General features: G+C 36.5%; 1 protein-coding gene across 5 annotated transcripts in view; it reads right to left on the bottom strand.

Annotated features, from left to right (window-relative positions):
• Positions 1-14405, bottom strand: part of INTS8 (integrator complex subunit 8) — a 64229-nt gene that overhangs the window by 408 nt on the left and 49416 nt on the right. For 2 of the 5 annotated variants that reach the window (XM_036263741.1, XM_036263743.1), the window contains 10 exons: positions 12856-13040; positions 12428-12461; positions 11735-11791; positions 11580-11641; positions 9347-9465; positions 7579-7682; positions 6715-6765; positions 5165-5238; positions 5020-5084; positions 4814-4857 (listed from right to left, as the gene is read on the bottom strand). In XM_036263741.1, coding sequence (XP_036119634.1) covers positions 4814-4857; positions 5020-5084; positions 5165-5238; positions 6715-6765; positions 7579-7682; positions 9347-9465; positions 11580-11641; positions 11735-11791; positions 12428-12461; positions 12856-13040 — 795 coding nt within the window. Of the gene's footprint in view, positions 1-4813; positions 4858-5019; positions 5085-5164; positions 5239-6079; positions 6131-6714; positions 6766-7578; positions 7683-9346; positions 9466-11575; positions 11642-11734; positions 11792-12427; positions 12462-12855; positions 13041-14405 lie in introns of those variants that run through there. The other 3 variants (XM_036263742.1, XM_036263744.1, XM_036263745.1) reach the window with 3 other exon arrangements.

Raw genomic sequence — 14405 nt, 5'->3', positions numbered from 1 at the left:
CTGTTATGTCTTAGGCGACCCCTGTGAAAGGGTCGTTCAACCCCCAAAGGGGTTGCGACCCACAGGTTGAGAACCGCTGTGTAAATGCTAAGAGTAGTGGACAAAATTAAAGACTGACTGTAGTAGCCTCTCTTAACCAAAAGAATAATTGCTGAGCCATAGTTTATAGAATTATCTTCAGTAACATTAAGTAAATTAAGTTTATTTGACTAAAATACCAGTAAATAAACGACACATAATTTGACAAGGACATTTTTGCAGTTAAATTAAGCCTTCTATAAAATAGATTAAAAGGTAATCTACCTCTGGATTAAAAAAAAAATATTAGAGCTTCTTTAAATAACAAAGACTTCTGACATGTAGCTTGAAGGAAAATAAGACTATTCAGAAATGAGCTTCAGTTAGGTTTAGGGAGTAGAAAGAATTGCTAGATGATGTCATTCAATATGAAGGAATACATGTGGGAAAACATCGTAGTGGGGTATAATTAGAGTTATTTCAAGCAAAATATCCTGGAGACAATTGGCTACAGAAGTCTGGAGTATAAAACAAAAGTGGGAAGAGGAGCCAAATGTTTGAGAGACATGACACACACTGTGTGGGTAAGGCGTCAAAACCACAAGTGGAGGAGATTCCTGTACAACAATCAAAATAACCCAAGGACTTGAGAAAACCAAGTTTAAGGGGTGGGTAGAGGAAGATACTGGCAAAGAAAAGGCAGAACAGTTGGAAAAAGAATTGAAGAAAGATGATGTCAGAGAAGAAAAAGAATTTCAAGAAGGAAAGAGATGTAAACAAGGTTAGGATGAATAAAAAGTATCCGTTGACCCTGGCCAGTTTGCTCAGTGGTTAGAGCGTCGCCCAAACTAAAGAGTTGCAGGTTCAATTCCAGTCAAGGGCATGTCCCTCGGCTGCAGTTCATCCCCTGCCCCATTGGGGTCATGCGGGAGGCAACCAGTCCATGTGTGCCTCTCATGTCGATATTTCTCTTCCTCCCTCCCTCCCACTCTCTCTGAAGATAAAAAGAAAAATAGCCTTGGGTGAGAATTTAAAACAAGTATCCAGCCCTGGCTGGTTTGGCTCAGCAGTTAGAGCGTTGGCCTGTGGTCCAGAAAGACCCGGGTTTGGTTCCCACTAAGGGCATGTACCTCGGTTGCAGTTTGTCCCCGGCCCTGGTTGGGTCATGCGGGTGGTGGCCACTCGATGCGCCCCTTTCACGTCGATGTTTCTCTCTCTCTCCCGCTCTATCTGAACAAAGAATGGAAAAATGTCCTCCGGTGAAGATAAAAAATAAATGAAAATAAAGTATCCATTGACTTTGGCATTTGGGGACCTGAGAGAATTAAAACTGGTGACAGCAAAAGTCAAATTGCACTTGAAGAAATTCAAAACACTAGACAGGATGGATGAGAGGGAAGTGCAGGCACAGTCAAAAAAGCTTTTATTAAGGATGAAAAAGTTAATAGGCTACAGGAGAGGCTGACAACATAGGAGATGAGATAACTAAAAAGGTTAGTGAAGGGATAGAATCAAAAGCATAAAAACTTGCCTTCATCAAGAAGTAGAATAAACTTTTACTGACTAAAAGAGTAGGCTTAGTGATGAGTGCCAGGACCACAATTTACAAGACAAAACTTCCATGAGGACAGAAGCCGATCAGTCTTTTTTCTGATCTATTCCAAACACAGGCAAAGAAGTTACTAAAAATGGAAGAGGGAGAGAGAAGATAGGGGGCTTAACAGGAAGAAAATCTAAAACAGTCCCTGAAAAGAAGGTAGACAGGACACTGACTACTGGCAGGTGGAAAACGGGAGACAGAGATAAGGGACCAGCTAAGAGTTGGGGACCATGGTTTGGTACTGGCACCAGTTTATATGGTTGTAGGACTTTTTTCTAACAGGACTCAGTGCCTTGGGGGGAATAAAGCACAAATTTTTTAACTGATTTAGGGTTGGGACTTTTCCAGGTGAGATGGACAAAAAAGAAAAGACACTGAAAATATTATCAAACAGTAGTTCTGACCTTCAATCACAGATAGCTTTCCCAAATTTGATGTCATCAAAACTACCAGAGAAACATAAAAATTAGATTCCAGGGCCTCATCTCAGACCAACTGAATCAGTATCTCTGAGGTGCACACACTGGTATTTATTGTACGCCAGGTAGCAGGGTAGGGAAGGGAACCTGGGAAGAGTCTAAACTAGGGCAAATTGGTCATGAACTTGATCTTACATCGTGAAGAACAAAGAAGCCAGGAAGTAAGAGAGGGATAGATTGTTGGCAGAAAGATCTTACATAGAACAATGTTGACTGACAATAAGACAGGGTTGTGGGTGTATGTGCTGATGTAGAGTGAAAGTGACAATGGACTTATAAAGCTGGGGGTGGTTGGATACTTGATCATATATAGTCTGAAGAATAACCTGGAGGCTGGTTAGATAAGTAAGGAGGCAGGTATAAACTTCAAAGGAGAAAAAAATGATAGAAGCATCAGGGAACTAGATAAGTTTCAGTATTGTCTTCCATCCCTGGATAAACTGGAAATAGGAGAAAGGGTAGCTTCCAATCAAGCGGAGCTGGCTTCATGTTCTTTTTTCCTTTTTTTTTTTGTTAATCCTCACCCAAAGGTATTTTCCCACTGATATTTTTTTAGATAGAGTGGAAGGAAAGGGGGGAGGGGGAGAGAGAAACATTGATGTGAGAGAGACACATCGACTGGTTGTCTCCCACATGACCCCATTGGGGGCTGGGGATCGAACCTGCAACCCAGGTATGTGTCCTTGACCAAGAATCAAACCAGTGACCCTTTGGACCATAGGCCAGCACACTAACGGCTGAGCCAAACTGGACAGGGCTTTCTTTCTTTTTTTAAAAAAGATAGTGTTATCACCCAGCCATTGTGGCTCAGTGGTTGAGTGTCAACCTATGCACCAAGAAGTCACAGGTTCAATTCCCAGTCAGGGCACATGCCCAGGTTGTGGGCCTGCTCCCCAGTGGGGGACATGCAGGAGGCAGCCAATCAATGTTCTCTCTCATTAATGTTTCTCTCTCTCCTCCTCCCTTCCCCTCTCTCTCAAACCAATAAAGAAAAATAAATAAATGAAAAAAAAAGATGCTGTTATCATTTTGTTTCCTCTAACGAGTGGCCATACAATTTGGTCCCAGTGCAAAGCTTTAAAAGACACAACAAATAGAATTTACTTATATTAATATAAATGAAGAGAAAATATCTATGGTAATACTGATGCAGCAAGTATTAGGCAAGTAAAAATAGCCATTAAAATTTATAATGTTTTGGCTATAAGTCAAATTTAAATAAATCATCTATTCAGTAGCTACTGAGCATCTATTATGGACCAGGCACCATTCCAGGTATCAGCTATGATGAAACTAAGTCCCTGATCCCATGGAGAAATCGCTAATAAATAAGTAAATATATCCAAGGGTGAACAAAAGAAGGCTTACAGTTGTTTGCATGTAAAATAATACAATAATTACTTTCATGCTTAAGCCATGTACCAAGTTTTTAGTCCAAATCATGTAAAATAAGTTAAACTTAAATTGCATTCTCTTAACCAATGAGTGTATTTCTATAAGCATAGTTATGTTGAAATAAAGTTTTAAAAATAAAATAGTACAATAATTAATAAATAATAATACAAGAATAAACTCTTTCACACACTCACAACTGTAAACCTACTTTTGACCACCCTATAGTATATCAGATGTAGGTAAGTGCTAAAGAAAAAATATTTTTTTAAATCCTCACTCGAGGATATATTTTTTATTGATTTCTAGAGAGAGAGACAAACATCAATGTGAGAGAAACAGTGATCAGTTAGTTGCCTCTTGCATGTGCCCTGACTGGGGACTGAACCCTCAACCTGGGTATGTGCCCTGACTGGGAATTGAACCCAGTGTACAGGGCAACATTCCAATCAACTGAGCCACCTGGCCAAGGCTGGAGAAAATTTTTAAAGGGACATGAGCATAACAATACTAGTGGGAGAGACACTGCTGTTTTATAAGATGGTCAGGAAAGGATAATTACTAAGAAGGTGACATCTTAGGAAAGACCTGAGGGAAGTTAAAGAATGTTCTTCGAACAGAAAATTTCAAATGCCTTTCAGTGGTGAATGTTCTTGGTTATTTTCAAAGAACAGCAGAGGTTATTGGTATAGCAGAAGTTAGCAAGGAAGGGAAGGGGCAGTCAGATGGGAAAATCACGTGTGGCCTTACAAGCCATTGTATGGACTTTGAGGTTGTGTGAAATGGGAACCGACTTAAAGGTTTGGAGTAGAGAGATGATACGATCTAATGTTTTAATATGAAATAAATGAGATGCAAAAGCTCATATTATCAAAATAGGATCTTTTACAAAGTAAACACTAATAACCAACTTTTGAAAATGCCCTGGCCGGTTTGGCTCAGCGGTTAGAGCGTCGGCCTGCGGTCCTGAGACCCAGGTTCGGTTCCCGCTGAGGGCGCGTACCTCGGTTGCAGCTTGTCCCCGGCCCTGGTCGGTTGTGCGGGTGGCAGCCACTCGATGTGTCCCTTTCACATCGATGTTTCTCTCTCTCTCTCTCTCTCTCTCTCTCTTCGATGTTTCTCTCTCTCTCTCTCTCTCTCTCTCTCTGTTCCCCTCTCTCCCTCCCACTCTACCTGAACAAAAAATGGAAAAATTTCCTCGGGTGAGGATGAAAAAAAAAAAAAAAAAAATAGACACACAAAATCTTTTTTTGTTGGTATAATTCTTAATGGCTTTATTAAGGAAATTAAGTATAGTACTGAAGCAAGACACAAAGTAACTTACCGCAATTTGTCTTTTATCTGTTTCTCCTCTTTTATGATGAAGATCTGAATAAATCAGTTAAGAATAATAAATCTAACACTATTAAATACCATAATAGAATCTCAACTCTGTTTACCAGGTTTGGTTTAGAAAATACTATATGAAATACTTTAATTTATAGAAATGAACTATTCTACTATCACATGTGATACTAGATGAAAGGATACAAGTCAAGTATTCCAAAATGGTAACATCCCATATGTAGTCATAGTAGGAGTCCATAGCATCATGACTGAAAAATAGAATTCAGTTACTTCTTCTTTCTTAAGCAGAAAGATTGCAATTTCATTTTATTTTAAAAATCATTCGTACCTGTTTTGTTCCTGCAGTGATTTAAAAGCTGTCTTGTAGTCAATTTCTCTAAGGAACTGACATAAAATTGCCACCTACATAAAAAAATAAGGTTTGAAAATGGTTTCATGTATCTAGTGTCAACAATGACTATCCTGGTTTAGGAGGGGAAATTTTTAATGATTATTATTATCAAGAATATATAATTTAAGAGACCTTGCAGATCATCCTGAGAGGATCAGCTCGTATTGATGGATTCCATCCAATTTTAATTACAAAAAACTTTACACAAATGACTGTCCAATATTTTCTTCATCAGTGACCTTAAGTTTTTAGAGCTTTATTTGAATGAGAAGCTGGCAAAAAGCCAGTTCAGAAAATTGAAGGGAATGAAAAACTGCCAAACAAAAGTATCATGACATTCGAGGACATACAGAATATGCTTACACCTTTCACAGGTGGCAAATACAGCGGCTCATTTGGGCAAAATTTAGGCTGCCAGTCTGCTTAGCACAGAAAGCAGATCCTACTTCAATCAGGTATGTAGGTCATACCTGATTTTTTTAATATTTAAAAATACAAAATTCACCCTTTTAGAGTGCACAATTCAGTGGTTTTTAGTATATTTACCAAGTTGTGCAACAATTACCACTATCAAATCCCAAAGTATTTTCATCCTCCCTTCCCATCCCCTCCCCTTGCAAAAACTCCATGCCCACTGACCTCACTCTCCATGCCTCCTCCCAGCCAGTCCTTTACATTCTGACTCTACAGATTTGCCTATGCTGGACATTGCATATTAATGAAATTATACAATAGCCTTGCGTAGCTGGCTTTCTTCACTCAACATACTTGTAAGATTCATCTTGTTTTATCATGTATCACTACTTCATTCTTCTTATGGCTGAATAATATTCCATTGTATAGATATATCAAATTCTGTTTATCCACTCATGAGCTGACGACCACTGGGTTGTTTCCAACTTTCTGGCTTATGAATAATGCAGGTGAACATTCATGTACAAATTTTTCTGAGGACATACGTTTTCTATTTTCTTGGTTATATACCCAGGAAGAGAATTGCCGGGTCATATGGTAATTCTATTTTTAACTTTTTGAGGAAATGCAAACTGTTTTCCTAAAAGGTTGCCCCACTTTATATTCCTACCAACATCATAATTTCTCCACATCTTTACCAACAGTTGTTTCTGTCTGTCTTTGGATTATAAGCCATCCTAGTGAGTGGAAGTGGTCTCTTACTGTGGTGTTGATCTGCAGTTCCCTAATAAACTAATGCACATATCTACTCTAAATATAAGAAAACATACTTAAGAATGCTTCTTTTTTATTTAGAAGGTTTAAAGACCAATGTTTTCTAATTCATACTTTCATTTTAGTTAAAATTCTGTAAGGTACTAAAAAATCCTTAAACAATATACCAAATTCTTAAATACCATGAACTTAAGCAATTATGAGGAAAATAAAAGCTACTTCCCAGTCCAATGCTTTATATTTATTATAAACTCTAATATATGGTAAAATAAACCAACATCAAAATATTATAAACTAACCTGTGTGTGGCAATTCAGCAAAGAACAACACTTTATCATTCTTTTTATTACCTATAAAAACAATTCTGATTATTTTAAGAACTAATCAACATCAATTGTAACAAATGTACCACTCTGATGTGGGATGTCAGCAGTGGGAGAGGTTGTATATTTTTACAAAACTCCTCCCAACCACAGCAGAATATACATTTGTTTTGTCATGTACACATGGAACATATACTAAGATATATATATGATAGCGGTTACATAGCAGGTATATGAGAACTCTAATTTTTGTTTGATTTTGCTGTTAATCTAAAACTGTTCTAAAAAAAGAATTTATTAATTTAAAACAATAGTTACTAAACAATTTTTAAATCTTATTTCAAAGCCATTTATTTTAAATTATGATAACAGTGAACTAAACCAAAGGAAAGAGCAATGCATATCAACAAAAAATGAACAAAATTCAGGATTTAAGAAATATAATCAAAATGCCTTGAAAGCTGACTGGGTGTTTGTGGGAGGGTCAGTCAAGAAAAGAGTATAACCCCACTCAGGATTTGGACTTAGTCACCTCAAATATTTAAACAAAGGTGTTTGGTATTTTGGTGGTGTTTGTTTTTTTTGGACAAGCAGGTCACTAGGAGGAGAGACTGGTAAAAAAAAAAGGTTAACATCAGTTTTGGACAGGTTGAGTTGGAGGTGTCTGGGAAAATCAAACATCAATGGACTATGGGCACTGGACATATGGAGAGCAATCTGCTCTAAAGCAATCAATTTAGGACTTACTACCACAAACATGGTAATGAAAACTCACCCAAAAGGGACCCAGGAAGAATATTTAAAGGCAGACAAGAAGGAAAAAAGCCAATAAAAACTTACTTGGTCTGTATAAACATCAGGGGGTACAGCCTTATTAAAGAAATCAGAACACACAGCTCCAGCCTGGAGGTAATAGTGAAGAGCTGCAGAATACTGATTTGTTGCTGGAATAGGAAACAGAGATAAAGAATTACCTATCATTAGATATATCGGTTGGAAAAATAGACAGGGCCTCTTTCATGAAAAGTCAAGTATTAATTCAAGAGTTGCCAAAAGCAGATTCAAACCATATCTCTAGGGATAACATCTGTCCAGGACAACACTGAAAAATTTTTCTTTATTTTTTTAAAGTACTTTAAAAAAGTAATATAGTAGTCTTTGCCTTCTAAAACATTACACAAAAATTTAGTTCAGCCCTGGCCAGTTTGGCTCAGCAGTTGGAGCGTCGGCCTGCGGTCCGGAGAGACCCGGGTTCAGTTCTCGCTGCGGGCACGTGCTTCAGTTGCAGTTTGTCCCGGGCCCTGGTTGGTCGTGCGGGTGGCAGCCACTCGATGTGTCCCTTCCCGTCGATGTTTCTCTCTCTCTCTCTCCCTCCCACTCTATCTGTACAAAAAATGGAAAAATATCCTCAGGTGAGGATAAAAAAATAAAAAAAAATTTAGTTCAGATTTCTTGTCAAACTTACTAGTACAGGATTCAGTATTTGGAGGTATTTAGTATTTATTTCCCAAATGTCCTAGAAAATATCTTAATTTTCTGAGGTCGAGTTTAAAATCAGTTAATCTACTCTGAATAGATAATAAGATCCTGATGATAAATTCTTTGGGGGGGGGGGGGGGCAAAGTGAAAATGAGAATTAATAATCACCAACTAGCCCTAGCCAGTTTGGCTCAGTGGTTGGAGCGTCGGCCGACGGACCGAAGCGTCCTGGGTTCGGTTCCCGCTAAGGGCACATACCTCGGTTGCAGTTTGTCCCTGGCCCTGGTTGGGGTCGTGTGGGTAGTAACCAGTCGATGTGTCTCTCTCATGTCCATGTTTCTCTCTCTTTCTCCCTTTTTCCCTCCCGCTCTATCTGAAGATAAATGCAAAAAAGTCCTAAGGTGAGGATAAAAATAAATAAATAAAAACCGCCAACTATTTGCTTCAAAACAACTTGCAAGACAGCAAAATAATGTAGTGAGGATACAGATAACATGAGACTGGCTATAAGTTAATTACGGTTAGAGCTAGGTGGCACATACGTGTGGTTTCATTATACTATCCTCTCTACTTTTATATTTGGAAACTTCTCTTCTAAAAATTTCAACTCCTAAAAAACTGATCATGAAATGATACCAGTCAGAAATCTTATTTGATGTGTATAGTAACAGAAACATTCTCAAGTTAGAAAAATCTATCACATACAATGGGAGGATTATCAATGTATTTCCAAGAATACAAATAATTATCAAGAGTGCCTGGACAGATTTTAGAATCTTTAAATAGAAATTCTGCACATTAACTTTAACCCCTTTCCTTAAGACTATTTTTAACAACTTACTAAATAAACATTCACTATTTAAAAAACAAACAGAAAAAAACCACACACTTTTTAAAAACAGAAAAAAGATAGTCAACATAAAATTAAAAGCATCTGAACCAAAGGTTCTACACAGCAAAATGCACACCCATGACAATTATAGTTTTAGTCTCTTAATTTTATCTAGGAAGAAGAGATATCTATCAAAAACAATTTTAATAAAGTATTGTAACAAAATGTAATATATTTATTTTCACTTCTAAAAGTCCAACAAAAACAAAATACAAAGCAATCGTACATTTCACTTACCGAAATAAATGTCCGCCTGGATAATTAACCAGGAATGGTTGCTGGGGTTTATACTGCGGGCATACCGAACTAGCTCTTTCACTGTGACTGCTACAGCTTCAAAGTCCACTGACTGGAGGCTACAGGAAAGATAATGAACATTAATATCCATTTCAAGAAACAAATTCACATTTCATACACACATTTATTAAAAACAAAAAAACAGCCAAAATTTAGGAGACCATAAATATGCTAAATATTACCAGTGGTAAATATATAAAAACTATCAAAACATATAAGTCTGAGAGAGTGTAATAAGCTAACTTTTTATAAGCAGTTGAAAACAACTTGATTTTTGTTTGCTTTTCTCCAAAATGTCAAAGAAGGTTGACTAGACCACTCTAAAGAAGTTATCTTTAAATATTTTGCAATATAAAGCATATACAAGAGGTAGGATAAACACCTAGCTCCACTTTTAGGCATAGTTTACCAGTAAGAAAATTAAACAGACTCATAAATTTTCCCCAAATAATATTTAAGTTCTGTTATCTAGAAACCACAAAAAACAAACAAGGGCTCAAACACTGTGGCCAAAACAACGTGGCCTTAAATCCTTCTTGTGGCTTCTTGTAAGAGTAACTAACTCATCTGGATTAGATGTTTCACTGGCCATCACAGGAGTAGGGACTAGATGTGGCAAGTGTACCACTTCAGTGCATTTGGTAGGAATAAGGGAATCAAAAAAAGGGTAGGGAATAAGACCAGCTGCTCTGAGCCTAGTTAAACCTGGAGGCTTTGAGATACAGAGTTAGAAGATAGAACGATAAGGATAAAAGCCAGGCACAGGTGATAGCTCCTATCTCCCTGGAGCAGTAAGGCAAAATGATCACATTTTATTTTCTTTGGGACAATTTACATTAGAGAAATTCTGTAATGAAGATAACAGTTAAGCCTACTATGTGCCAGTCCTTATTTTAAGCATTTAACTTAGAAAATGTATTAACTTATTTAATCCTCACAATTCTGAGAGAGGTTACTATCCATTTTACAGATGGGGAAACTGGCACAGAAAGCAACTTACCTAAGGTAATAATATACCAGGTAAGTAGAGTGGCTGGGACTCCAATCCTAAGAGTCTGGCTCAATACCTCTATGGGAAACCATTCTTTTTGTTCATTTATAATAAACACACACTGAAAATCAATCATTTGTTTACAGTCTAAAATTAGGCCACAGTAACACCAAAAAGGTGTGACAACCATCAATTAAAAAGGCAAAACAATCTCTGATTCTTGGAATGCTAGCTAATAAACTAATTTTAAATAAAAATGTGCAATTACAAAAGCTGTGGAGCATGCACGTTTGCTTCATAAAGCATGGCGGTCCTTTGGGAAACAAACCTCAGTAAGTAAAGGGAACGGTCGCCACCCGTTTTTGACTCTCCAATCTCCATATGAGATATAAAACTGCTTCCAATCTCAAAGACTGAGATGGAAGCAAAGAACTCATTCTATTGCTTGCTTCCCTACCAACTGAAATCTTTTCTTTTTCACAGATGCCACTAAAAGCAATAAAATAAGGCCTAGGACCTACCCTTCAGACACAAAGTAAGAAGAATGAGGGGAGGGAGGGAAGGAGAGTAACGGAATTGAGGAAACAAACAGGGACGCTCCTCAGTGAGAAGTTGCTGTGTGGGAAGAGAAAAATGAAAACGGTTTCTTCTTCCAGAATAAGAATACTTTTTCTCCCCTAAAAGAAGCCACCCATCATCTTATTGTGATTCTCAAGTGATGAAAGTAAGGGGGAAGATTTCTTAAAGTAATTAAAGAGCTTCTTAAAGCAACTAAAAGGGGTTGGAGCCTCTGATAATCACAGTGCTAGGCAAGACATATAAATTACTTAAAAAAAAAAGAAAAACATTTTCAAATAGATACTTGTAAAAGAGATAAGATGCTGGAAATCTGATAGAAAGTCATTCTTTTAGCCTTGATTTTCTAATTCTACCCACTGACAAGTAATCAGGACTACTTGGAGATCTTCTGTTCTATCTGATGCTGGTGTACCTCAGCTCTTAAGAGTTAAGCTTTATCCATAATTTTTAGGAAGACAATTACCATTATGGAGAAACAGAAAGTTGGCTATTAATCCTAACATTGTAGCCTTTTAATCAAATTATTCAAAGTTATCTACACCACTCAGAGTGATTCTAAATACCTAAATTATTTAATAAAATGTAAGCTATAATACTTCTTACTTGGGGATGGAGGATGGCCAAATAGAAATGTGTTCAGCTGTAATATCATTCACAATGTCTTCCTTTAAAAAAAAAAAAAGGGAGGGGGGAGGGTGATTTAAAAGGAAATTTCTTTCAAAGATTAAAAAAAAAAAATGAAATTATGAAATACTGACCCGAACATTGTGAAGTTTCACAAAGAGTGATAAAATAATAGTCAAAACCAATGGTTCCTATGAAAAAGAAAACACAGAATCCTTAAATATTATGTATATTTTAATATTTCTCCCATCAACATCAGGGATACCAAGTATTTTCTTCCCAAAGATTTTTACTCTTAGGAATTTACCATCTACTTGAGTTTAAAATACACTAAAGATCAACTTTACCTTTAATGTCATGAAAGAAATCATGGCACACAATTTACACAAAAAGTAATCATATTTAGGTGTCGGTTTATAACGCTCAAATCCTCACGTGACTTCTGAAACTGAGTAAATAGATCTCTTTCCACTAGCACTTTCAGCTACCTTAAAAAAAATGGCTTTTAGTCCTTAAAATAATAAAGGATGGAATCTAGGTTATGTCCAATAAGTAAATGACATTCCTATCAAACAAAAAATAAAGCTAGGCTTCACACATCTAGCCCTATTATAAAGATTTTTTTGCAATTTAAAAAATACCTGTTTGTAGTCGCTAGAACATAGGTAAATGCAAAATAAACTTCTCCATTCCGACTATCCCATCCTCAACACTGAAAGCACATTAACAGATCACCTAAATAATCATTTAAGCACTCAATATTTTTAGTTATAGTCTACAAAAATCAGCAATAGTAATTCATTATATTGACTTTTATGAAAACATACCCGTAATTTTTTGATAAAAGAAAGCAGTTCACTCCTACAAAACAAATAAAAAATTTTTTGTATATACATTTAATATCAGAAATTTAAAATAAACTCAAGAAAGTAAATTACAGGTAAATATTTATTCCTAACTCTCCAGTTCTGCACGTATAAAAGGGTATAATATTCTATTGCCATACTACTGTAATAAAATGTCTTCAGTACTATCCAACTATAAAATTTTGTTGATTATATTAAATGACTGATCGTCTCTTATTAAACAAGGCATTTCCAAAGGTGGTCATGTCAGACAGGTCCATCAAATATCAGCACCAGAGAATTCTCACATTGTCCATCTTTATGATATACAAAAGTATTATAGATGTTCTTTAAATAGTACAAGTAGTATAAATAATAAAATAACAAAAAATAAACTGATCGAAACATACCGATACATTATACCTAATGTAGATTCCCTCTGCTTTATTAAACTAACTCTGCCATCATTTCCTCGTTTGTGTTGACTGGACACACTACAGATCTGAACAACCACTTCCCAAAGGTCTTTAGCAGTCCGTCTACTTTCTTTAGGCCCTGGAAGTTCTTTGATTGTAGCTGCTAAAAGCTGTCCAAGCTATAACACGAAAAACAAACAGAAAATACACAAGAGACAATCTGTAATGTCATACACATTAGTTCTATTATTAAGACACACTTAAAGAAAAATGGGTAACTGCCCAAGTATACCAAGCTCGGTTATTTTATGTTGTGCCTTCTATCCAGCAACTGAGAAATTCAGAGCTGTCTACTGACAGATCTAAATCTGCTCGGAGAAGAGAATCCTCTGGTTTTACCATATTATAAACCTCACTGTTTCTAAACAAGTGTAGTCTAATGAGAACAAATTGAGATGACAAAAGAGGTATGTGATTTATTAAGTAGAAAAAAAAAGTTACCAAATATACATAGTATGATCCTGATTTTTTTGTTTGTTTGTTAATCCTCACTCGAGGATATTTTTCCATTGATTTTCTGCTAGAGTGGAAGGGAGGGAAGGAAGGAGAGAGAGAAAAACACTGATACAAGAGAGAGAGACATCGATTGGCTGCTTCCCACATGACCCCGACTAGGACCAGGGATTGAACCTGCAACCCAGATGCATGTCCTTAACCAGGAATAGAACCTGCAAACCTTCAGTCCACGGGGTGACACTCAAACCACTGAGTCAAACCAGCCAGGGCTGAACCTACTTTTTAAAAAGAAAGAAGTGTGCAATGAAATATATACACCACAATGCCGAGAAATGACATTAAAATAGTGCTTACATTTCACACACACTTTTTAATTATTAAAAAATATTTCTTAATGAAAATATAAGGGGGAAAAATATAAAAATTGAAGTTGGCAGAACAAGGTAACTACGTTCAAAGCAATTTGCTCTAAGAAAAAGTAGCAGCTGGGGATAGAGCTACTGCTGATGTGAAGAGGCAGGATTAGGGAAGGAATGATTAGGGAAGGAATGATTAGGGAAGGAATGATTAGGGAAGGAATGATTAGGGAAGGAATGATTAGGGAAGGAATGATTAGGGAAGGAATGATCACGGAAGCGACTAATCTGAATGAAGGTAGCTGCAGGAGAGACCCAGAAATAATAAAAAGTGGAAGAGCTGAAAGCAAAATGCAGAGAAAAGACAGAGAAATAATATATAATTATTTATATATTTATATTTATGTAATATAAATAAAATATAAAGAAAAAATATCAGGCTTATACCAAATTCAGCATTTTTTTTCCCTCTAATTTCAAAGCAAGAGAAGGTTTCTCTATACCTTTTTCTTAAATCTTATACATCACTGCCTTTTAGAAGGTGAAGTGTCAAGGATAATTTCAAGTCCCACTGCTTATGGTAGCCTCTTTAAGAAGAGGCAGTATTATGACAAAGATAAAAATGGGAGCTTTGCCCTGGCCGGTTTGGCTCAGCGGTTAGAGCGTTGGCCT

The sequence above is a fragment of the Molossus molossus genome, unplaced genomic scaffold (assembly GCF_014108415.1).
Source record: "Molossus molossus isolate mMolMol1 unplaced genomic scaffold, mMolMol1.p scaffold_m16_p_16, whole genome shotgun sequence".
Lineage (NCBI taxonomy): Eukaryota > Metazoa > Chordata > Mammalia > Chiroptera > Molossidae > Molossus > Molossus molossus.
The sequence above is the reverse complement of the archived record's forward strand: the minus strand, read 5'-3'. Positions and strand labels throughout refer to the sequence as shown.